The sequence below is a fragment of the Poeciliopsis prolifica genome, unplaced genomic scaffold (genome assembly GCF_027474105.1).
Source record: "Poeciliopsis prolifica strain line A6 unplaced genomic scaffold, Auburn_PproV2 SCAFFOLD016, whole genome shotgun sequence".
In the NCBI taxonomy this organism is placed as follows: domain Eukaryota; kingdom Metazoa; phylum Chordata; class Actinopteri; order Cyprinodontiformes; family Poeciliidae; genus Poeciliopsis; species Poeciliopsis prolifica.
Window position 1 is genome coordinate 6,829,305 of NW_026562391.1, and position 23,605 is coordinate 6,852,909.

The following is a 23,605-nucleotide window of genomic DNA, read 5'->3' on the forward strand; positions in this document are numbered from 1 at the left end:
AGCTTTATACTAATTTTCTGTCCACTTTATTCAAACAGTCTGAACCTAAATAAACAAGAATCGTTAGAAAAAGTATAAAAGGATTTAAAGAAAGCTCTACAGCTGGTGATGAATGACGCAGAATTTGTGTGATATATTTACTGGATTCTAACTATTTGTCAATTACATGTAAATCTCAATAAATTAATTTGGATGATCGTAGTTCACATCCAATGAAAAGCCACATTTTGGCCTGATGCAGTATTGAGGAACTCTGTTGGCTTGTTGGAAGCCCTCCTTGAGGAAAATAAGTCAGCTTTTGTTTTCTGAAAAAGCTGGTTGTTCACAAAGGGCTGTTAATGGAAAGTTGAATAGAAAGAAAAACACACAGCGACAGCAGTTCATTGTGAATCTGTGTAATATACATGTTTCACGGAATTACCGGTACCGGCTTAAAATAACTTTTTAATAATAATCTAATTCATTAAGAGTCATTGTTTTTATAATGCCAAGTCACATGACATGGCTTGCTCCACTGCCCGTTAAAGAAAAAGCCAGATACAGCAGAATAAAAAGGCTCACCCTTGACAGAGCTGCTTATTTTAAAAAGTTTTGTCATGTGTAGACATAGCATGGCTTCGTTGCTGGAGTTCAAGAGGCTCTTTGTTCGTGGGTGAGTCATGGGTATTCATTAACTAAGGAGTCCTGATGCTGAATGCAAACTCAGATTTCCACCTGATTGTACCATTGAACAGGCAGTTATACAAGCAGTTTGAGTTTTGGTTTGGTTCTTGCATGCTGTGAAATTGACTGAGAATTGAGTTCAGTCTATTTATTATCGAATATAACAAATAAAGAGGAAAAATATGATTTCCTAGGAATGAAGTTGCAGCATTTCTTATGACTAGCTGTGAAAAATATTGCAGAAATATATTTTTGTTCACAAGACTCCCAAATGTCTGTGAAGGGTAATAAAGTCATTACAAGTCAATATCTTGATAGCTGGAATGCTTTCATCTCCCCTGCTGATATTAGTTCAGTATTTTCTGCTATTTACGTCTGTTTTTCTCCATCAGCCCACATATTCTCAATGGCAGACAGTCCTGTCTTGGACAGCTTCCCAGCTGTCCTGTCCTGTCTTGCTCACGGCTGTCTTTTTATATATTTATCCATTACTTTGTTTGAGTCACATAGGTTTTCATTGTTCCAGCTTCATTACAGGTGTCTCTGTTGAATGATATCATCACAACTGAGCACGTCTGAGATACAAATCCATGCTGCGCACATGGTTTGTGTTTCTGTCTCATGGTAACCATGGCACAAGAGGTATGTTGCACCCTGCACAGCTCACTTGTCCATCACTGACGTGGACTGGTTTGTGGATTGCAAAAAATGTTTTTGTTATTTTTTTACATTAGTTTACTTAGTTTCCCTATTTCAGAATATGACTCTTAAATTAGGAACATGTGGAAAAACACCCTGAAGAGAAAACCAAGTTGAATGGTTTTAGATTCAGTTTGGAGTCCACCAGCTGTACATCCTCACTTGTCGAAGTTTATTCACCATCTCTTCCAAATGTTCTCCAAATCTGTCAAATTGTGAAGAAATCTTTTTTTTTAATGAAATCCATATGAAATGTCACACATTTTCATCACTAGCATTAGTCCTAAACTTTGGTTTTGACCTTTTCAAAAACATCTTGAGTCATTAAATCATTTTTTTTGCTAATTTTAACAAGCTTTTCACTATTCCGAAAATAAAATCCTGATGAGGTTTTCTAGCAGACACCTTCTGGACATCAGTCCAGAAGTTTTGGATCAATGCTAACTTTCAGTTGGAACAGATTATTATATCCTCCTGGAAAATAAACAGATTTCAGTCTAGGTGAAAGAGCCACCAAATCCCTTTCATCATAACCTTTCACAAAGGTCACAGTGTGCTTTCGATAATTTGTATTGTTGCTCATGTGCCAAATATAACATCTGCAACTTGTGGCCCAAACATTCACCTCCCACAGGGTTTTAGGAAATTTTAGCCAGGCATAGATGTTTACTTTGGACAAAAATATGTCAGTCTTGTAATCCTATTCCAGACATTCAGAGAAGACAGCCGATTGTTGTCACATGGAGAACACAAACACTTGCCAGAATTGTCTCCAGGCCCACAGTGTTGCACGTCTCTTGTTTAGAGTCATCTTTTGGTGATGTTGTCCCACCCGGACATCTGATTTTTATTATAGGGTAATAAGAGTGACATAATTGATGACTGATGTGAAGTCAGGAGGACTGAATGCTAAATTTGCATACAAAATTGCTTCAACAAGGTAACAGCTTGTGAGCACCTATTTGTATCTAGGTTATTGCAACTTTTCTTTTTTTTACTCAAGGGAATTCTGCAGGCTATGTGTCGCATGTAAAGTTGAAAAAATACAAAGAACCTTTGATCCGAGCGTGCATACTTCCACTACATGTTATAGGTTTTTTTTCTTGTAGTGTTTTAACAATTTTGACAGCTTGTCTCAAGCATAATTAACATTTAATAAACATACGATATGTCTCAAATTGTTTGACTGGACTCAGATATCCATATATCCTCAGATACGATAGAACACTATTGTCCTATTGAAGGGATAGAGGATGTTTTCCTCACAGCTTACAGAGAAGATATTGTAAGCCGTTTTAATTAGCTTAGAAAAAGAATGTTTTTTGAAGTTCCAAGAGAAGCTCTGGAAAAAATTAAGAAACCACTGAACATTTTTTTTCCCTCTTATCAGCAGATGTATGTGTGTGACAGTCATTGCATTCCAGTGTGTCTCCATCACCCATCACTAAATGCTTGAAGAAGATTGGTTAGATGAACTCAAAAGCAATGTGAAAGACCGGTAGAGAGCAAGTGTGAAAGACGAGCAGGATTATTCCAACAAATACTAATTTCTGAAGTCCTTCTAAGCTTAAACACTTGTTTTATGTTCTGTAAAGATGCTGATGTGTTTGCTTTATTGGAGGTTTAATAATATTTTTTGACATCTTGTCATTTTCTGCAAATAAATGCTCTAAAAGTCAATAGTACATTTGGATTTTGGGAGAAATATTCTTGGAAGCTCATTAAATCAAACTACCTTTATTTTACTCATGTATTTTTAAATGTTAAGATTAGTCGTCTGATTTTTTTCCTAGAGTTGTATATTCTTAAGACTCTTCTTGTGAAGACTTTAAGGAAGTTGCAGTTTCTCTGTTGTCTTCATCTAATTGAATACATAAAAAAAAAAAAAATACTCACTTTATTGTTTTTGGCTGTCCTGTGAATAAGCTGCACCTGGTACTCTGATGAATCTAATCAGCTGATAAGAAGTTAAACAGACAAACCAGACTGAATGTTAACATCTGGTTGAATGTTAACTTACCTTTATCTTTGCAACTAGGAATCTAGTAGCTGCTGCAGGCTTTTTGTTTCCTTCTCTATAGAGTGAAGATGAAATCAGGTTCAAAAAGTCTTTGTTGTTACTAAGCCCAAACTCTCTAGGTTCTGCATACAAGGACTTCTTTGAAATCAATTAAACACAGAACAGGAAATACATAAATATTATAAATAATTATAATATTTGTAATATTAAGATGTTTTACCAATATATTTTTATTTAGTTCGATTTCTGACTACAATCGAACTAAGCCTGTTGTAGTTATCGCTCAGTTGTCTGTTTTCCCTGCAATCAGGTGTGGTTCTTCCATCCACTGCTATCAACTTGTGGTGTCGTATGATTTCCATCCTAATTGTCATTTAGGTTATTGCTTGAGTGAAACTTGCTCCATTTTATACAAATAATCTAAATGTTGTTTTGGAGTATATTACAATCTATATAAGCTCCTTTGAGTTAAAATAAGATGTCATCAGATATGTAGACAAACATCTCACCTTACTGTAAAATCGAGAGCATGGCGCCGTTTTTACCTTTTCCAAAGCAAAACACATAGTAAGCCCCTCCCCCTCAGCAAGGAAGTTTCCCTGCAGAGCAAGCGCAGCCTGTTTAGGCGACTCCACCCACCTTGAATACAATAAGAGTGGGCACCAACCTGTTATGGAGTGAAAATGTGCACGATGACGGGACCTGGCCTGTAACAGCCTCCATGTGGCTGAAAGTGCATGTCCAGGCAGCTGTCTCATGGCCCTCACAGACTGTGGGAACCTGGATAAATGTGTGTTAGCTCTGGGCCAAGGAACAATCCTAACCCATGTCTCTGTGTTTCTTTTTTCAGTCCGCTGCAGTCTCTGATGGAGGTGAGTACATGAGCCTTTTAAACTTTTAACACCAGCCAGAATGCTTTCTTATTACATTTTGAATCTCAGCAGTGGCCTTACAACTGGGTTATGATAAAAGACCAACTTTAGAGTATTATGTTCAGCCACTTAAACACTTCTGTACCAAGAGAAATAAATCTTACCTGTAGATGTCTTTTTATGTATTTTGCTGCTAAACTTCTTATTGTTTCTAAAGTTATTTGAGTCCTTTTAGTGTGCTGGGAACTTCCTTGTTCTTCCTGGTGCCATTTTTCCCTCTCAGTACTGAATACTGGTTCTTCCAAACTGACTAAAGGCATGAGTGCTCGCTGTTGTTTCTCTGGGTTTCAAATCAGATCTACAAGTGAGTTTATGCCATTTGGGTCAAATTCAGTGGTAAAACATACAGTAGTCTTGTTTATTGTTTTCTTTGGGTACAATCTGGTTCAACCTGCTCAGCTCCTTCCCCACCTCTGTCTGCTCTTCACCAGCTGCAATCACTGCACAGTCTCATATGTGTCAGCATATTAACTGTGTGGAGATATGCAGCAAAACGTACATAACACATTGACTGTGAGCTTAAATTAGTTGCTCCTTTCCAGCAACAGACAAATTTCACTTTTATGCTGGATTTGTGAGATTATTTCAGAAATTAGCTCATTTGTTGTGTCTAATTGAACTCTGAAAGGATGCTGGTGCTTTTGCGTTCCTCGTAATATAGCAATTTCACCCTGTAGCTATTTCCAACCTTTGCACTTTCAATAGTTTTGCATTGAACATTTCCAACTTTAAATTGGAGACATCTGCCACAGGACGTTTTGCAGCAGTATTCATTTGGATTTGCCAGGGGAATGTTTTATATTCACTCTGAACTATCCAAAGTACTTCACTACATTTTGCTCATAGAGAAACCAAAGAAAATTTGGTTAGAGGAGTTCTATAATTAATGTCCACCAGGAGGAGGTCACTTGAGGTTATTTTGATTTTAATTGGTCATATTTAATTCGAGTCATCTGGCCTAAATAAAGATCAGAAGCTCAACTAATGGAAAAAGTTAAAAATAAAGTCTTTGGAAAATTTTACAGAATGCAATCCAATTATACATGAAAAATGACATGTTGACCTTTTCATGATTTTTCATCCCTGGAAGATATCATAATCAGACTAACACAAATGTAATTTGTGTTCCTAATACTTTCTGCATTGACACTTAAAACTACCTAGAAAATTGAGGTGATACAGATATGTTATCTTTATTCAGGTGCAAATTTATAGAAGGCCGGAAACCAAATGTCACTTGGGTATGAATTTACCACTTTACAAATGGATTTACTTGATCCAGGGCCAACATTTCTGAAGCTGTGCTGTGTCACAACATGTTTTTCTTGCCAAGTTCTTGCATGTTGCAATGAATTAACATGTGGATACATTCAGATGGGATTTTAGCACCCCAGAAATTTACATATCAGGCTTAACTGAGGGCAGATGGGAGATAAAAGATGTAAGAAGTGGTAGACCAAAGGTTTTTAAAGGTTTGTAGTTGACGCTCAGTTTTAATGTAGAAAAGTTTATGATCTTATTTAACTAAGACCAGTGAATCACTGTTTTGTGGCATATGAGCAAAGTTAAAACCATTCTGTGCTCGTGTGTGAGAGATAAGATTGTAACATTTATGGAAAAAAAATATTTTCCTTAACATCAATTGGTCCGTTCTTTAAATTTATTTTGAGAAAAACTGAGTTTTTAGTTTGCATTATCATCATGAAAGCTACTGTCATTGTCAATGCACTAACAGCAGAAAGTAGTTATTAGACCTATTTGTAAAATTGAAAAATAAATATTTTTGCTGTGTTCAGTTTTACCTACTTCACAGGTATGATGTGCTCGGTGTATTTATTTAGAAATACAATCTATAGACTTTCACCATCATTCAGTCATTGCTAGTTTTTCTTCCTTTCAAAATGTGCCGCCCTATCATGCTGTGAGCTTTTCATGCTTACACATCTTATGTCTGCACTGTGTGGATAAGATGAAAATCAAGTTTGTTGTTTTTTACACCACTTGGTACTGTAGTTGTCATTAATGCTCTTCAACGGTAATGCACTAAATATGTGCAGAATCAACACAATAAAGCCTAGAATGGATCTGTTCTGTAAAGTGTGACATCTTTAGAGAGAAGAGAGAGGACAGTCCCCCGTGGGGCGTCCGAGTTCTTCACTGTGAGGTACAAATTGTGGTAAATGTGGTCTGTAGTCACCAGTTTGTTCATGTGTGAATAAACCATCTTGAATTTACCTTCAGTATTCTAGCCAGAGATGTGTTAACATCACATTATAGTGTTTGATTCTTTATTGTAGATTCTTCCAGTTATATCTGTAGTTTTTTGCTGTGAATCCTTTTAAACAGTTTCATTTGAGAAGGTTAAACATAGTATGGGCTCTTTAATTCATCAAAAAGTATAAATGGCAGCTTTTTATCCTGTGTGTGTGTGTGTGTGTGTGTGTGTGTGTGTGTGTGTGTGTGTGTGTGTGTGTGTAGTAGCATTGGGGTTCAGGCTTCATTAGTCTCAGTAGTGGCCTTCCTTTAACGAGCCCTTCATCAATGCTGTGCTTCCAGTGTGTGTGTTTCTGTGACCTGAGTTTGTGTTTGTGCTTTAGTGTCCCCTCCCTCGACTCTGAATTATTTACCATCTCGAGGCCTGCGTGCACTTGGATCACTTACCTAGCTGGAAGCTAGTGCCTGTGTGTTAGTGCGCATGCAGGTGCGTGTGCCGTCTGCGACCCAACTCTCTCTGTGGTTCCTCAGGTTGTCATCCAGGTTGCTAACCAACGGCAGCGTCTCCTTCTGCACCTTTTTCTCTTTCCCCCTCTTTCCAGTCTCTTCCTCCCTGTGATGCCAGCTGTTTGTGCCCTTTATTGGACTATTTGTTCAGGCTGGAGTGTTTGAGGTTTTGAGGGTTGGGTGGGGGGGGAGTGAGAGGTCCCCTGATAAGGTGATTATGGATGGAGGGGCTTGGTTACCCCAAAGGATTCGATACCTGCCCCGCTGGCACCACACAGGCTCCTACCAGCTCTACCCAGGTGAGGAGATCGCAGGAGTTTTCATAGATTGTTTTCCGGCTGGAGGAAAATGTAGAGCGCCAGAAGGAGCAATAAAACTCACTGAATGGTGGAGACTGTGGTATTGAATATCTTAGTTACTATACCGGTTGAGTTTTAAGAGAATGCTGCGGCTGGTGATAAAATATTGTTTTTTGGTTTTTTTTTTTAATTTAGTGTGTACTGCACATTTAGCATTTTGGCTAATCACTCCATTTATTACAACAAAAAACTGCTTAACGTCGCACTATTAAAAGTGTAGACAGTAATTTAAGACAGGAAAATGTTTGTTTACCTTTTGTGTGCTGACTCTACCTACTGCCCTGTCTGTTAAGCAGAACTGGCGTAAATTCTGGATTTTAGGTTTGTGGACATGGATAAGCTAAACAATTTCTCCTGTGAGTCTCGTGGCAAAAAAACATCTGTTGCTAAAGTTTTCATACCTCTTGAAATATTTTACAGGTTTTCAAATTACATTCAAAAAACATAATGGAATATTTCTTTTGGGATTTTATGTGACAGCCCAACACAAAGCAGTGTGGATTTGAAAGAAGCGGGTAGATAGAAGTCGGTTCTCTGCTAAGACGACTGTGAAATTGAACATTTTTGCCAACATGCAAAACTCTTGAGTAGTGAAAAAATAACACACTGTGGAAATATTAGCTGCTGGGTGAGATCTCCCTCACATCATGTTTTTGTGCGAAACAAAAAAAATGCGATTCAATAAGATATTATAATCTGCTGTATAAAGCCACTGCTTAGTTAGACTTTTTTGAGAGAACTTTGTTTTATCAGTCTGTCTCTGTGATATGTGCAGTGGGGTCTGTGACGCTGAACAGAGCACATGGTTTAGACAGCACAGACAGGTTTACACAGATTAATGTTTTCTGCTTATATACAGTGACAAATATTCATTAATATTTAGCAGAAGCCTCTGGAGTTTATTTTAATCTGCCCTTGAAGAGAACTTTGCTGTGAAATGTGTGGATAAAAACAAGTCATGTTGGTGCAAACAATTTTAAAGCTCCGGTGTGAAAACTGTCACTGATAAATAATAATAATAAATGTAAAAAAGTAAGAAATGAAGTGCAAAAGCAGAAGTCACATTGAAAGTGTCCACCGATTGCCCGGATCGGAGGTTTTTAATCAGAGAGGACTTTAGCTATGGGTATAATCCTCCTTTCACATATTTTTTTTTACACTTATTTACAGCATCTGCGTTGTTCAGGGCACCTGACTGCCACTGTCCTCCCTGTGGCTGTTCTCCCTTTGGTTTTATCTCAACATAGCAGGCCACTTTCTGTTAGTCTGGCCTGCAGCTCATCGCTGGTTATTCTCAGCTCCCCTCCTTCCCTCCTGATCAGAGCTCAATGGCAGGAACACGGGCACAATACAGCGGAGGAGTGGGAAAAACAAGCAATTCTTGGATTGACCAAGATTCTCCCAAGAATAATACAGCACAGATTGATTCAGAAAGCCTATTAGATTAAATATTACAAGTGTTTTTAGAATTGTGACTGTTTTCAGAAACAGAATCAGCTTTATTTTGGGCACTAATAAGGGTCAAGTGCCCACAGCATGTAGACATTAAGTGTAAACAAAACAGAAGATGTTCTCCCAGGGCAGGTTTCTTCCTGTGCTTTAAAACTGACAGGGGAAACATTGGTGCCTAATGAGTTCCAGTGTGACTGTGTTGTTTTCAGTAAAATCACAGCGGACTCCACTGAAATTCCCTCTTGGGTCCATCACTACACCCAGATTTTGGACCTCATCGCTAGTTTCCAGCTGTAAAAGCTGAAGCTGTGTGCTGTTCCTCTTCAGGTCCAAAGATAATAACTTTTGTATTTCTGTTGGCCTGGAGAAAGTTACAGCACATCCACGCATTGATTTGTTCTAAGCATCTGTTCAATGCTGGGATGGGTTGCTCTGTGTATCATCACCAGAGTTATGTTAACAATAACTAATCTTATTACGTGTTATAATCTGAGATAATAGGAGCTTGCAGGGATTAAATAAGAGTAACCCCAAGATGGAACCTTGGGGGACCTCATATGTCTTGTGAAACAAGATGGTGTTACAATACTGATGTAACTTAATATTTGTAAAATTAATTCAGATCTCATTTTGTTTTGCTGTTGATGTAAAAAGAGTAAAAAAAAAAAGTATGCAAATAATTGCAAACAAAATAATCTTGTAATCAAAAGGTTGCAGTTTTAGCCACAGGGTCTGATTAAAAGTGCTTTTCAGGTTCAGCATTTTTATCATCATTTACCGATTCTGATTTCCCATTTCACAAACGTCTGACTTTGTGAAGTCAAATATCAATAGAATACATTTTCTTATCCTAAGGCTTTTGCTGGCATAGCAGATTTGAACCGTAACAGAAAATGTAAGAAACTACGGCAACTTAGTGGAGAAAGTCGCTTTGGACTTTGAAATGTGTGGATTTGATTCCAGCTTCCGTATGTTGATATGCCCCTAGGTAAACCCAATTAGATCTGTGTATCTGTGTGTAAATGTGTATCTGCGTGAATGTGGCTCTCCTGTAAAGTTCTTTGTGTAACTAGAAAAGCACTCCTAGAAATCTACTAAATTTACTACTTAATAAATTATGCCATTATCCCTGTTTATGCAAGAAAGAAAAACATTTGGCTCTTCTTTTCAACTCACAGTATCCAATAATAGACTTGTCAGTGACTGATCATAACTAATCAAGTTAAAACTGTCCGAACACAGGCAGATCAATATGCATATCACTACATTTGAGTGGCTTCAGCCTTTAATGTTACATGTGGATTTGTTTTTGTAAACAGAGCTGAACAGCGTGGAGCTGCAGGGCTGCAGCAGTGACAACAGTCTGAACAGCAATGCTAGCCTTCCCAGCGTCCAGAGTCACCGGCGCCACACCGAGAGGAGGGTGGCCAGTTGGGCCGTCTGCTTCGAGCGGCTGCTGCAGGACCCTGTAGCAGTCCGCTACTTTTCGGTAAAATAACATTGCCTGAACGTCGCTCACCAGCAGATGCTGTGGACAAAGAGACTCTAAATGTGTTTGTTAATGATAATGTATCATACATTTATAATGGTTTTTATTATTATTATTATTATTACAAGTGTAAAAAGTGAGTGTTAGCGTAATTGTTTTGCTGCAGAATTGTGATGAACATTTCTAAGTATCAAAATACTTTGTCAGACTTCTGACAGTCAATCAAATTTTCACTAGAATCTGCCGTTATTTCAAAGGTTTCATGATACCACATAGTATATATAACAAGATTCCCAGGAACTTAGGGAGCGAATCAAGCCCACTGCATCACAGATCCTCCACCGTACCTAAAAGTGGGTGACAAACCTGCTTTTGTTAAAAGGTTGAATTCAATCTTTATCTGACCTAAACACATGACTCCAGTTGAAGTCCAAGTAGATTTAGTAAACTCCACACATTTTGACTTTTAGATATAAAAGTGGGCTAACATTTAGCGACCCTGAGATGCCTGTCTTTGCTGCATCTTTCTAATGTGAGAGAGGTTTTCTTTTAACTTCTTTACCACCTTCCTTCCTCTTCTTGCTGACAAGATAAACATGAGTCCTCATCCAACTTAGTGACTGGTAACTGAAGTGGCTCTCTGGACTTCTCTGTTTACTTCTGTTTATTTTAAATAGTTTGTTTGGTAACTATTACATTTTTTATGGATATGTTTACAAATTGTTTGTTTAAGAACAACAATACAACACAAAACAAAAGCTCAGCAGTGCTTTGCAGTCCAAAGGAGAGAAAAAGGAAAAGTAAATATAGGGAGCAGACATATTTTCATCATTTTATAGTCAAAGTCTAAGAATTTATGAACAGGATGGTGCACATGCGGTCACAATATATGTGGTCAACATATAGATTAATATATTGCTTGTGATTGCCATCCTTTATTTATTTATTTATTTATTTATTTATTTATTTATTTATTTATATCTAGTCATTTTGAACTTGTTACTTTTAGGTATATATTTATATACATAAATTTTAGAAATCCTAAAATTTAGGATTATTTTTTTATTTATCACAAAATATATATATATATATATTTTGGTGATATTCTGCTACAGGAACAGCAGGTTTAGGGTTTTTTAAACATTTTCGTCTGCTTGCTTCCTGAATTTAGCTGGCACCGTAAATATAGCACTATTAAGTTATCACAACACATTTTTACTCAGTATTATACACAGCTGTGTGAATCGTATCAAACGGATCCTGCTTTTACTTTTTACACCAGAACAAATGTGTCTTCCAATTTTTTCTAAAATGGAAAAAAACAAAATGTTCCCTTCCTACACTCACTCCTGTCAGCACTTTTGCGGATGTTGCTACATGTTTCTGATTAAGACCAATACATGAATTTGTCTGATTGTTTTATTTGCCTTGTTTTATTTGCCTTCCATTTTTAATCCATGTTTCATTTATTTTCTGCAGGAGTTCCTAAAGAAGGAGTTCAGTGAGGAGAACATCCTGTTCTGGCAGGCCTGTGAATTCTTCAGCCATGTTCCTGAGAATGACAACAAGCAGGTAACACACCGTATTTGATTAATACTTTTAGTACAGACTTGCATCCATTTGAATTCCTCTCATAGTATATTATTGGGCATTCGACTGTAGTAAATCCTTCTTTTCCTTATTTATTTATTTATTTTAGCTCTCACAGCGTGCCAGAGAGATCTACAACAGCTTCCTTTCCAGTAAAGCAACAACACCGGTCAACATCGACAGTCAAGCCCAGCTTGCTGACGATATCCTCAACGCGCCAAAACCTGACATGTTCAAGGAGCAGCAGCTGCAGGTACGGAGGCACATTTTTATAAAGGCTTCCACTACAGTCGAACCTTTCAAAAGCAAAAAAAAAAAAGAGCCACTTCCTGTGAGACTAATTTATTATTCTTCTTAAAAGTGAATCAAAACATAACTCCTTTGAAAATGCTCTCTGAACACAGTGTCAAGTGCTCATACAACACAAGGCCAGTCATTCATCTTTGCCTGCTGTCGAGCAACGCTGGCCTGAATGGCTTCTTACACACACAAGTTGTCGACGGGGCACAGTGTCTGAAAAACCCTATTGATTTCAGCTGCGGAGCTCAGATGTTCAAACTCTGATAAGGAAGTCACAAGGCCTGAAGGATATCCTCTCTATCATGCTTTTTTTTTTTTTTTTTTTACATATCAGACACCCACACATTTTCTGTTCAATAACCACACACACATCGAAAAGCCTGATGGTAACCTTGCCAGAATGTCTTGGGATTGATGTTATATCCATGAATGCATCACAGTCTTCTGTTTTCTTGACCTTTCATTTCAAAAGATAAATATTTTATCTTATATTTTCAATCACAAATAGGATGTATACAAGTTGATTATGTTTTTTGCGTCTTGAAGTTTTTCACATTTTGTCATGTTAGGATTTTATGTGTCAGACCAACACAAATTAGTGTTAATGGAAAATGGATACATGGCTTTTAAAGTTATTATACAAATACATGTCTAAAAGGTGAGGTATGCATGTTTTTTTGTCCTCTGAGTTTCTATTTTCCAGAACCAGATATTGTTACAGAACCAGATATTGTTACATTTTCATTGTTACATCACACAGCTGGTCTTCTGGAGTTTGTCTTTTCCGGTCTCAAGCAATTGCGGAGCGTCTGAACCTCAGTTTTGAAGCATTAACAAATATTCTCTAATGGATTGATGTTTGGACTTTGGACAGTTTTAACACACTGTAATGCTTTGACACATTGTAGCTTGAGTTATATATTTATTGTATTTGTCTTGCTGGACATATTCCATGGCCTTCATGATGCTGTTTCTTCTGAAACAAACTTCTGAGGCCTTCACAGAACAGCTGGATTCATATTAGATTAATTTACACACAAATTACAGTTCACAGGTTGTACTCAATTTTTTTTTAAATCAAATCAAGAGGTACTGAAAACAAGAGCATGTCACACATTTCATATTTTTCTTTTCTTGTTAAAAAAAACAGTTATTTGTTCAAGCATTAAAAATACTTTTTCTAAGACACCAATTATATTATGTGACGTTGTGCTCCCAGGTATTTGCAGCTTGGCCAGTTCCTCCAAAATAAAGTTAGTCTGAAGCAGCAAATCTTAAAGACTTTTCTCATAAAGATAGGGATTAGACATAAGTCAAGCTTGCTTTGCTTTTTCCAAGAGAACGGACTCCAAGAGCAGCTTAAAGGTCTCATCGTTTAGTTTAACTTCACTTTTATTTTTTCATTTTCTGCTTCAAAATACCATACAGATTGTCTGAGTAGTTTTGCTCATCTTTTGTTTTTTTGGGATTTTTGGACAGATTTTTTTTTTTCATGTTCTAGTGTTTGTGGATCGCTCATTTTTTCATCATTGTCTTTACCATTTTTTCGTACATTTTTTTTTTTTACCTCCCGACTCCTTTAGATTTTTAACCTGATGAAGTTTGACAGCTACACGCGATTCCTCAAGTCTCGGCTGTACCAGGAGTGCATGCTGGCGGAGGTGGAGGGCAGACCACTTCCTGACCCCTACCACATCCCCAGCAGCCCAACGTCAAAGCACAGCACCACCGGCTCCGACCGCTCCAACCTCTCCACTCCCAAAAAGGTGAGCCAGCAGAAATCATTGTGTCTTGATTTCAATGGAAAAAGAACATGCATTTTCGGATTAAGTGAAATTATGAGTGAAAACAACTTAAGTTTGCAGCTTTAAATAACATGAAATCGTGTCCACATTTGTTTGTGTCCCTGTCTGTTCCTCCTCTCATTGTTTCTTACAGGAGGACAAGAAAACCAAATCAGGGCGGTCTTTGAACGAAGACAGTCGGGATGACTCAGGAGACCGGAGGAAGGGCATGTTTTTTTCGTGGTCCCGAAACAGGAGCTTTGGCAAAGGCCCCAAAAAGCGAGAGCTGGCTGATTTTAATTACAGTCAGTCCATTTTCCCTTCTTCATTTCATAACTTTCTTCTCTGCTGGAGAGTTTGTTTGCTGATAAAGTGATCATGCATTGCAAATTAGAAAATTTAGTAACATTTGTTAAGACGCTGGATTGATGACAGATAAATGATCTGTTATGTTTTTGTATTTTTTCTGTTCCTAAAAACAACCAATTTGCATCTGTGGTGTTATCAGACGTTATCTGCTCAAACATTTAATTTGAATCTAGTCAGGAGGCACTCTTACATTCAGCAGTTTACTGAATGTAATTTTATTTTATTTATTTTATTTAATTTCAATTTTATTTGCTTATTTGTTTATTTTCAGGCACCAACGGTCGTCGGGAGTCCCAGGGCTCGCTGTCCTCAGGAGCGAGTCTGGAACTGGGGACGTCAGGTTCAGGGAAGAATGAGGTCAGTCTGATGGGAGTCATCTTGATCTAATCAGTTTGATAATAATTGGTTCATGGAAACTTCTTTTTGCATGGAGCAGCTTTAATGTCAGTGTTCCCTTTAAAAGGAACACTTGATGGCAGATTTTTGACCTATTGATTCAGATTTCAACAGATTCTAATTTCTAGTGAGGAAGTGGGAAGTATACTTTTTGAGTTTTTCTGCATGACCTGCATTACATTTTTATACTAGTAGCATAGGTGACACCACACAGTCACTGTAGAACATGGTTTTCTTGACATTTTAAAGCAAAGACAAAATGATTAGAAAGTTTAGCTCCTTGTTTTAGCCTTTAGCTCATTTAACATTACTAGCATTATAAAACCGTTGTATTTCAGATGGTCTGCAGATCCTTAATTCGGAAATTTCCTGAAGGCTGCCAGTGTTCCTAAATCTAGCAAGATCCGTGACAAAGGAAAGTGCATAAGATTGAGAGCTCATACTGTATTCATATCAGCCTTCCTGTTATCTTCTCAAAATCTTGCACTCTCTAACTCATTTGCATTTTGAGTAAAATGCAGACATGTTCGCACATGAAAGTACTTTTTAGATGGCTTCTCGTGTCTCTCTGTTTCACCTGACTTCATTATGAATGCTCTGCTGATGCTAAGAAATACATAATTCTGAGTTCTTTTTACTCAATAAGAACTTCCCACATGTAAATGGCTTTTAGTGCATTCTCTGAATAGTAAAAGTTTCTGTAGGTCAAACTATAAATCAGGCAGTTGTGGTCTGGCGAACTATCGGTGCATCTTTATTTTTGCCACTTCAGAGATTTTTTCATGTTTCTGTAACATTTTGATACAAAATTTTCTTCTGTGGCCTTTTGTGCAGCAGATGGTAATAGAGAAGTGGCAGGATGCATCTGAAGCGAACAGAACACACCCTCACCCAATGTGATTGCTGTTGCACAACGCCTTTTGTGAGGCTTCCATCAGCGAGCATAAACTCACTGTTCTCCACATTATGTTACTGTTTTCCCATTCTCCGTTCTTTGCCTTCATCAAATTGTATACTGAACAGCATTAAACAGTTGTGTAACGGGGCGGTTCTGCTCCTGGTACTGTCTGGCTGACAGCAGAGGTTCTGTATGACTCTGCACTGTGGGGAACTGGCCTTCTCGGTTCCTCTCACTGTCCAGTTTGTGCATCCTTAGTTTCTTTCTTCACCTTTTGTGTTTGTGTCTTTAAACAAAGACAGAAGGTGTGATTAAAGATGTCAGAAGATGATTTTGTTGATGACAATTAACTGTTTATATTTAGTTTGATTTGAACATATTCACTGTAAATGTTTTCATCTCCTGTTGGTGCTTGTGCTTTCTATAGGTTTATCTGGTTATTTCTTTTTGTGACGTTAGATGTTAATTGATTTCTACTCCAATCTCCACCTTAGGAGAGATTGGACCTATTCATAATCTATTCAGAGGTTATCTTAAGTAGAAAGCAATCGTGAACAGCACACACTGCTATAATCTTGTTACAGTTTTTCTCTTCATCAGGACCACTTTTGATGTCCTTAAAATATGTAGTCAAATTTAATTTCTGAGTCACAAGCAGGAGGTTAGGAAGATGATGAAGCACAAATGACCCAAATAAGATCAACTTTCTTTCCTTTTCTAGCATGATACTTCCCGTGGCGCAGTATCAGAACGAGGAGGAAGCAGCGCCCCCTTGAGGCAATGTAACATTAGCTTGCCAGACGGCTCATGTTGCCCGGTGCCTCTTCGGCCCGGCATGTCCATCAGAGACCTGTTGCAGGGCCTTTGTGACAAACTCTGCATCAACCTGGCAGCTATAGACCTTTTCCTTGTCGGAGGAGAGAAGGTAAATCTCAGTGTGTGTTTGAGCTTTTTTTTTTTTTTAATCATGAATAGATTTGAGTTGGTATCCTCCAGCTGTACTTCTCTGTATTTTATTCATATAAATAACTAATTAGTGATTTTCTTTGCTTTTTTATTTAATTTTTATTATTCTGACACAGATTTATATCATAGGATTGAGCAGATACCTTAATATATGTATATTTTCTGTCATTTTTTTCCTCAGCCTCTTGTTTTGGACCAAGACTGTATGACCCTGAGCTCTCGAGACCTGAGATTAGAAAAGCGCACTCTGTTCAGGTATAAAACCTGTCAACAGCAGAGATGAACATGGGACTCCAGATCCTGGCTCACACAAAAATATGATTTATTGTCTTTGTATTCCTCCTCCAGGCTTGACTTGGTCCCCATCAACCGCTCTGTGGGTCTGAAGGCTAAGCCAACTAAACCAGTGACTGAGGTCTTGAGGCCTGTTGTGGCCAAATATGGGCTGCACCTCTCTGACTTAGTGGCACGTATAGTAAGTACAGTATTTTTCTAGGCTGAAGGCAGATCTTTCAACACCTGTTCAATTTATGCACATCTTCTAAAATGATAAATACAAACCTCAGTCTGTTTGATTGAGATTTTTTAGAATTTATTTCTGTTTAACTGCCCTTTAATCTAATAACATTAAAAAGCTCCAGTGAATTCCTGTGAGCGGTGAAGGTTCAGTGTTCTGTGGAGGTTTCAGAGGTTTGTTGGAGAATATTAATGAACAAACAGCATCATGGAGACCAAGTAAGACTCCAGACAGGTCAGGGAGAGCAATGGCCTACAAAACATGGCCATCCAACAAAGCTGGTGTGCTGGGCAGTGAGTGGATCATTCAGAAAAGTAGCCAAGAGACCAATTATAAATCTAGAGGAAATGTAGAGATTCACAAATCGGGAGTGGAAGAATCTGTTGAGAGAATCCTCCATAAATCTGACCTTTATAGAAGATTTCTTATTGCTTGCAACAAGACATGTAGAAGAGATAAAAATGATGTGGCAGAATGTGGTTTGAGATTAACATTGAATTTTTGGCCTACATGCAAAACGCTGTGTGTCAGGCCACATCCTAAATACGCCATCCAGAGTTTTACCTTCACACAAGATAACACCAAACATACAGTCAGAGCTGCAGTGTACCAATACTAAACACAATAATTAATGTTCACAATAACTTTCTAAGCAATTCTACCTAACATTGGCTATTTTGCATTAAAACAAATGGGCAAGTCCAGCAATTTTGTGCTGGAATTGCATCAAAATTTGGTTCTGCAAACTCCCAAAGGATAATGACACATGCCAGCCTCACTTTTCAGTTTTTTAAATTGCCGATATGAAGCTCTTCTAAAATGTCTTTCTGTGATGCAGAGCGGCGAATCAGAACCTTTAGATCTCGGGCTTCCTATTTCCAACCTGGACGGTTTGCGAGTTGTGTTAGACATTGAAGAAAACGCCATGGGGAAAGGTGACAAAAATACAGACACCCATCATACACATTCTTCTTCTGTTTGCTGGTTTGTAATTGAATTTAAGTTTTGTTTCCTCACTCAGACAAAATCAAAGCAGCTCAGAGTCACCTTCCGGCTTCGACGAGCAGGAACCAGTCGGCAACAGTAAGCTCGCCTCCATCCTCTCGTTTCGAGTTTTCTTCTCATTCTTGAATGTTCTGTAACCCTCTGAATGTCTCCACTGCCTGGTTGATAATGTCACGCTCTACTAAGTGTCCCTCCTGCTGTCTTCAGTCACCCATGTCTGTTTGCTGTGTGTTAAACATGCTCACAGGTGTGTTTTGCTGTGGTGCAAAAAGAACTGCATCACTCTGTTCAGGTTCCCTAATGTTCTGTTAATGTGGTCTGCCTGTGGCCGGATGCATCATCAACTTTCCTCTCTGGTTTTTCCTTTTTTTTCCGTAACAACTCCAACTTTTGCTGGGTGCCGGGATCTTCAGCGATGTATCGTAGTGGTGGTGGAGGAGCTTTAGTTCGCAGTAGAGACTTTCTTTTCGCTGTCCTCATTATTCTCAGTAAATCCCAGGATCTGTTTCAAGAAACAGATCATTTCCCTTCACTTTTAGTTGCAGTAGTGCAGCTTTAAGTAGTGGATAGTTTGCCCCTCTGGTGATTTGCTCTGTGAGCTTTCACGTTGATGATGCCGAGCACACAAAGCGGCCGTTGTAGCTGTCTCAGTGGAACATCCCAGGACAGGCTTTCACTGAATTTATTTTCCATACACTGCCTGGCCAAAATGAAAGGCACCACCTTCGTTTAACTGAACCTATCGGTAAAATCCTTCATCTGGAAAAGGACTGCAGCGGCTAGTACGTTCAGTTAGCAGCAAGTGTTAAATGTTGGTGCAAGCCAAATCCACATCCTGAAAAATATGTTTTTCCACAATCAAAAACTCAAATTGCTCGTGTGCATCAAGTAAACAACAAACTTACAAGACTGCTGCAAACAGATTTGGATAAAGAACAAGCCAGTGCATTATTTAGAAACATGGATACATAGTGTTTAAATGCATGACTTAAAGAAGGAGATGTTCATCGAAACACCAGCGTTTAATATATATTTTATTTCCTATTTTTATCAAACTAGTTTCCTTTCTGTAGCTTCTTAAATCTGTGCTTCATGTGACTTTAGTTATGAAGAGCTTAAGGATACTGAACATAGCTAATTTTTAGTTTTCTGGAAACACTGGCAGGAAGACGTGATAGCAGTTTTGATAAGCCAAAGAAATCTGGACCTATGAGTTTCCAGCTGATCTTTGACAGTTTGGCCAGTCAAAATGAAAAAATGGCTGATTTCTGGTCAGCAGTCGATTTCTTGATGCATGTCTGCTTCGGAGTCAAACCAGTTCTTACAGATGCTCTGGAAGCTAAAACAATGCCACAGCAGATTCTCAACATCTAAACATCGCAAAAATAGAAAACTGTTTTTGGCCAGGTGGTGTCATTTCCACTGTCTCTGAAACACAGCAAGTCATATGTTTATTTCTTATAAACATTTCCGTGACATTCTCAAAAATCATCCCCAGCCAATTAAACTTGTGTCTCCCGCTCGCCGTCAAATTGTCAAAATTTATGACCCTCTTCATCATCAGCACCAGTGGTTCCCACCTGTTGTCATTTGCTTCCTCCAATACGTGAACCGCTGTGACACATCAGGGCTCTAATGCCCCACTCCGCTCTTCGTGTGGCCCCCAGGGGGACGACAGGCCAACAAGGAAAGGCGGTTCAGCCCACCCCCATGGGGAAAATGGCAAGGCTGGGCCCGGCCCCGGCACAAGCAGCCAGACCCTACCCAACCACTCTGTCTCTCTGCATAAGGCTCCGGGGAAAAGAAAGCAGAAAAAGATTAATATAGACGAAGCTGAAGGTAAAAACTGAACAACCTCCCTTGTCTGTTGTTTCTGTGGCTGTGTTCACACTAACCCTTCGGCCTGCCTGCAGGACTGCACAAACACCCAGTGCTTTAAAGCTAGCTACATGTAGCACGGTCCAGTCTTTGCTTGTACCAAATATAGCTCTGACTTGTCTAAAAGATTAATACTTATGCTGCATGTTTCTGCATTACAAAACCAAGTTTCTCAGATATTCTGGATGTGTACGATTAAGCGTGGGAACCTGTTCATGTATTTCTATGTTTTTTGTGTGCGCCGCTCTGTGCGTGCTGCAGAGTTCTTCGACCTCATATCCAAAGCTCAGAGCAACCGAGCCGACGACCAGCGAGGCCTGCTGAACAAGAGCGACCTTCAGCTGCCCGACTTTCTGCGCCTCACACCAACCAGCCCGACGACGCCTCCTCCCCGCAACCCCGAGCCCATCTGCTCCACCCCGAATTCCCGTAACACCAACAATGGCGGCTTCACCACCAGCAGCCACCGGGGCAACAAGGGAAATGGCAATCACAGGGGCGGCGTGGTCAGTGGCTCGTACCTGCTCAGTGCGAGCCATCAGTCGCAGAGCTTGGACTCAGCGCTGGGCGCAGAGTGTGGAGGTGGCAGAAAACCCAGACCCCCCCCTCCGTTTCCAGCCACCGTCTCCCCCATCCAGTCAAGCCGACCAGGCGGGCAGGGTCTCCTCCAGAACTCATCCAGAGGGGAATCGATGCAGATGCTGGAGGAGGACACCCTGTCAGATCTAACTCTTGTGGGAGAAGGAGATATTAACAGCCCCAGCCTCAACTACATCACTCCCTCCTCCCTGTCGAGTAAACCCCTCCCCCAGCCTCAACGCCAAGCGCAGGACGGTCAGCCTTGCTCAGGTACCTCGCCGGTGTGAACTCTTAAGACTGCTGAACCTGCACCGCTCTCTTCACCTGACTGTTAGTGGGACCGGTGACCCACTAGAGTCAGTCTGACGTTACTTCATTCTGCCACTATTCAGACGTGGCAGAAAATGCATCTGAATCTCCTCCTTCCCTGCCACTTTTAGATGCTACTTAGAAGTTTTATTCCAGAACTGTCTAAAAATACACACAACTAATGTAGAAGATCAGAGTGAAGAGCTTAATTGCAAACAGTAGAGATTAGATTTTATTTAGACAGCAGTGGATCTGATAACATGTGAGGTGTTCATAGGCCTGTCACAATAACGCATTTTGTTTGGACGATAAATTGTCCAAGATATTATTGTGATAAACAATAACGTTGTTGTCTAGATGCAACTAATTTAATGATACAGGCATAGTAATTCAACTTTGCCTTCTTAAAGAGTAATAAATGTTTTGTTTTTTTTTTTATGGAACACTTCACACTGGAACTGGAAGTTATTTTTAATACTCAACATAAAACACAACAATTTAAAACAATAAAAAAATTTGGTAAAAATCTCAAACAACTGAAACCATAAATGCAATGGATTATGAAAACTGTCCTTCAAGAAGCGCAAATCATCCGAATGGAAATTATTGAGCTCATTTAATTTATGATAATAATTGCTGATTGCGACAGGCTTAGGTGTGCACTACTTTGGGGCCAGCAATCTTTTTTTAGAACAGTAAAATGTGTCAAAAATACAAAGAGAGGAAAATGGATGCATTGAGCATGGACAAATTGTTCCCCTTGGATTTTCTTGTGTGGTGTGTATCTGTGTGGACTTTTCGACAGACTTGCTGTGGATTATGTTTGCTTTGAGACATAAGACTGAGGGTGAGGTTGGTAGAAACCTGTGCCAAACTCACTCCTCCAGTCCCTAAATGTACAGAATCTTAACAATGCACTTTAGCCAATTGTAAACAAGACGTTATTTGTCAGAGTGTAATTTCTTTTCCCGTTACTTTTCTTTACATTAACTTTTTATGTCTGTTTCATTCTACATGTGACTAAGCAGCCATAGTTTTAGAAAATAATTTCAGTCATAGAGATGCATTGATACAAATGTTGGGGCTAGTTTCCAATCCTCCGGTTTTTGTAAAACTTTGACCAGCTGATGTGATTGCATCCAATTCCAGATTCTCTTTAAAACTGAAACTGATAATGTTTTCCTCTACATTTCCTGCACAGAGCAGTCATTACCTGTTATATTGTGCATTGGAGACCACTGATACATTGCTCTTAATGTATGTCGCTAATATGGCTAATGTATATCTCTGTTAGTATATGTTGTTGATAGAGACCGTCATCTCTATGAGAGATTGTAAAATCGGGTTTTGCTATCTTTAAAACAAAAAACTATTTCAGCATTAGCATTAGCATGGCTAGCATTGTTAAAATCCCAATCTTCAAGTTCATTTCCTAGACTAGTTCTAGGAAATGAGCTAGTCTAGTAGACTTAGTATCTTAAGTCTCTATTTTACAAAATAACCTGTATTATAAGTTCCAACGAACACAACAGAGTAACTTCGCTTTAGCCAAAAACATTCTTTGAAAAAAAAAATGTAAAAATGCCTTCCTAAATGTGTTTTCCTCGAGTTTTGACACTGAAACTCAAAATGGCAAACCTTGAGTCTTCTACACTCGGTAGCAACTTGCACATTATGGAGAGTAAATATCACTGAAACATGGTAGCACTCATACATCATTAAGATGACTGATTGGAACAAGATTTTATTTTTGATTTTCCAGCTGATCAAACCAAAACTTGATTCTGGTCACCAACCTCTGGCTCGGTGCATCTCTACTCAGTAGCCACTGAAAAGCTCTAAGAAAATACTGCAGTTTTTGACTGCATGGCTGGTTGGTCTGACTCAATAAAGACAGAGGCTTCACTGCCTTTATAGGCAGTACATGCATTTTTAAACCCATTTCCATCGTTGTTCTCTTACCTCAGGCATTTCGACTGTATCGCAAGTGCTTATGTGTGCAATCTTGCTCATTGATCATATGATTGTTAATAATGTGCACTGGCTGTAAACAAGCAGCTTTTTTTTCTTATTGATCGACCATCTCTCTTTCAGATTAGAAAGCTTTGAGCTGTGTTTTCTGCAAGCTTCTATCTGGACTCATTTCATATGAATTTTTAACTTCACTGTATAAATCCATTAATTTATGCATCATGTTGTTTTCGTTGTTGCCACCAGTTAAAAGTGTTAATTTGTATATAGTGCCCTGGAAACCACCATGTTGCATTCTTTAAAGGTGCCGCAGCCATTCTGTCTCATTAGGAATCGGTTCCGCCGAGTTGACATTGCGCTCTGTGAATAGTTCAAATAAATGTTTCCCACGTTTTACTCTCTTGTTTCCTCATGTGACCAACTTTCTGTCCTTTTCTAGTTTTCAGGAATATCAGCTTTGTTCCAATTTTCCTTTTAAGCTACCAAAATAAAACTAGATGGTAAGCAGGGGGTGATTTATAGTTTTAAATCATAATTAATTTGTTCATTCAAAAAAATATATTTGAATTTTTTTCATTGATTTGCTACAAAAGCTCAAGTCACTCAAAACAAAAAGCGAGTTTTCCCATTGTATTTATTTCTCAGTTAAAGGGTAAAATTACACACAGGCCTTTTTCGTCTGGTGCGCCTAATTAAAATTATTTTTCA

The 23,605-nt window shown here is 38.7% G+C and overlaps 1 protein-coding gene across 1 annotated transcript in view; it reads left to right on the forward strand.

Moving 5' to 3' along the window:
- The window catches only part of rgs12b (regulator of G protein signaling 12b), a 51,913-nt gene extending 28,620 nt beyond the window's left edge, over positions 1-23,293 (forward strand). Inside the window, 14 exon segments of the mRNA XM_055041102.1 lie at positions 4,233-4,254; positions 10,166-10,335; positions 11,815-11,907; positions 12,035-12,178; positions 13,809-13,991; positions 14,164-14,314; positions 14,650-14,735; positions 16,394-16,597; positions 16,820-16,893; positions 16,987-17,113; positions 17,994-18,090; positions 18,177-18,238; positions 19,828-19,999; positions 20,300-23,293. Of these exon segments, the coding sequence (XP_054897077.1) occupies positions 4,233-4,254; positions 10,166-10,335; positions 11,815-11,907; positions 12,035-12,178; positions 13,809-13,991; positions 14,164-14,314; positions 14,650-14,735; positions 16,394-16,597; positions 16,820-16,893; positions 16,987-17,113; positions 17,994-18,090; positions 18,177-18,238; positions 19,828-19,999; positions 20,300-20,904 (2,190 nt within the window). The 3' untranslated portion in view covers positions 20,905-23,293.
- Positions 23,294-23,605: the final 312 nt, after the last annotated feature.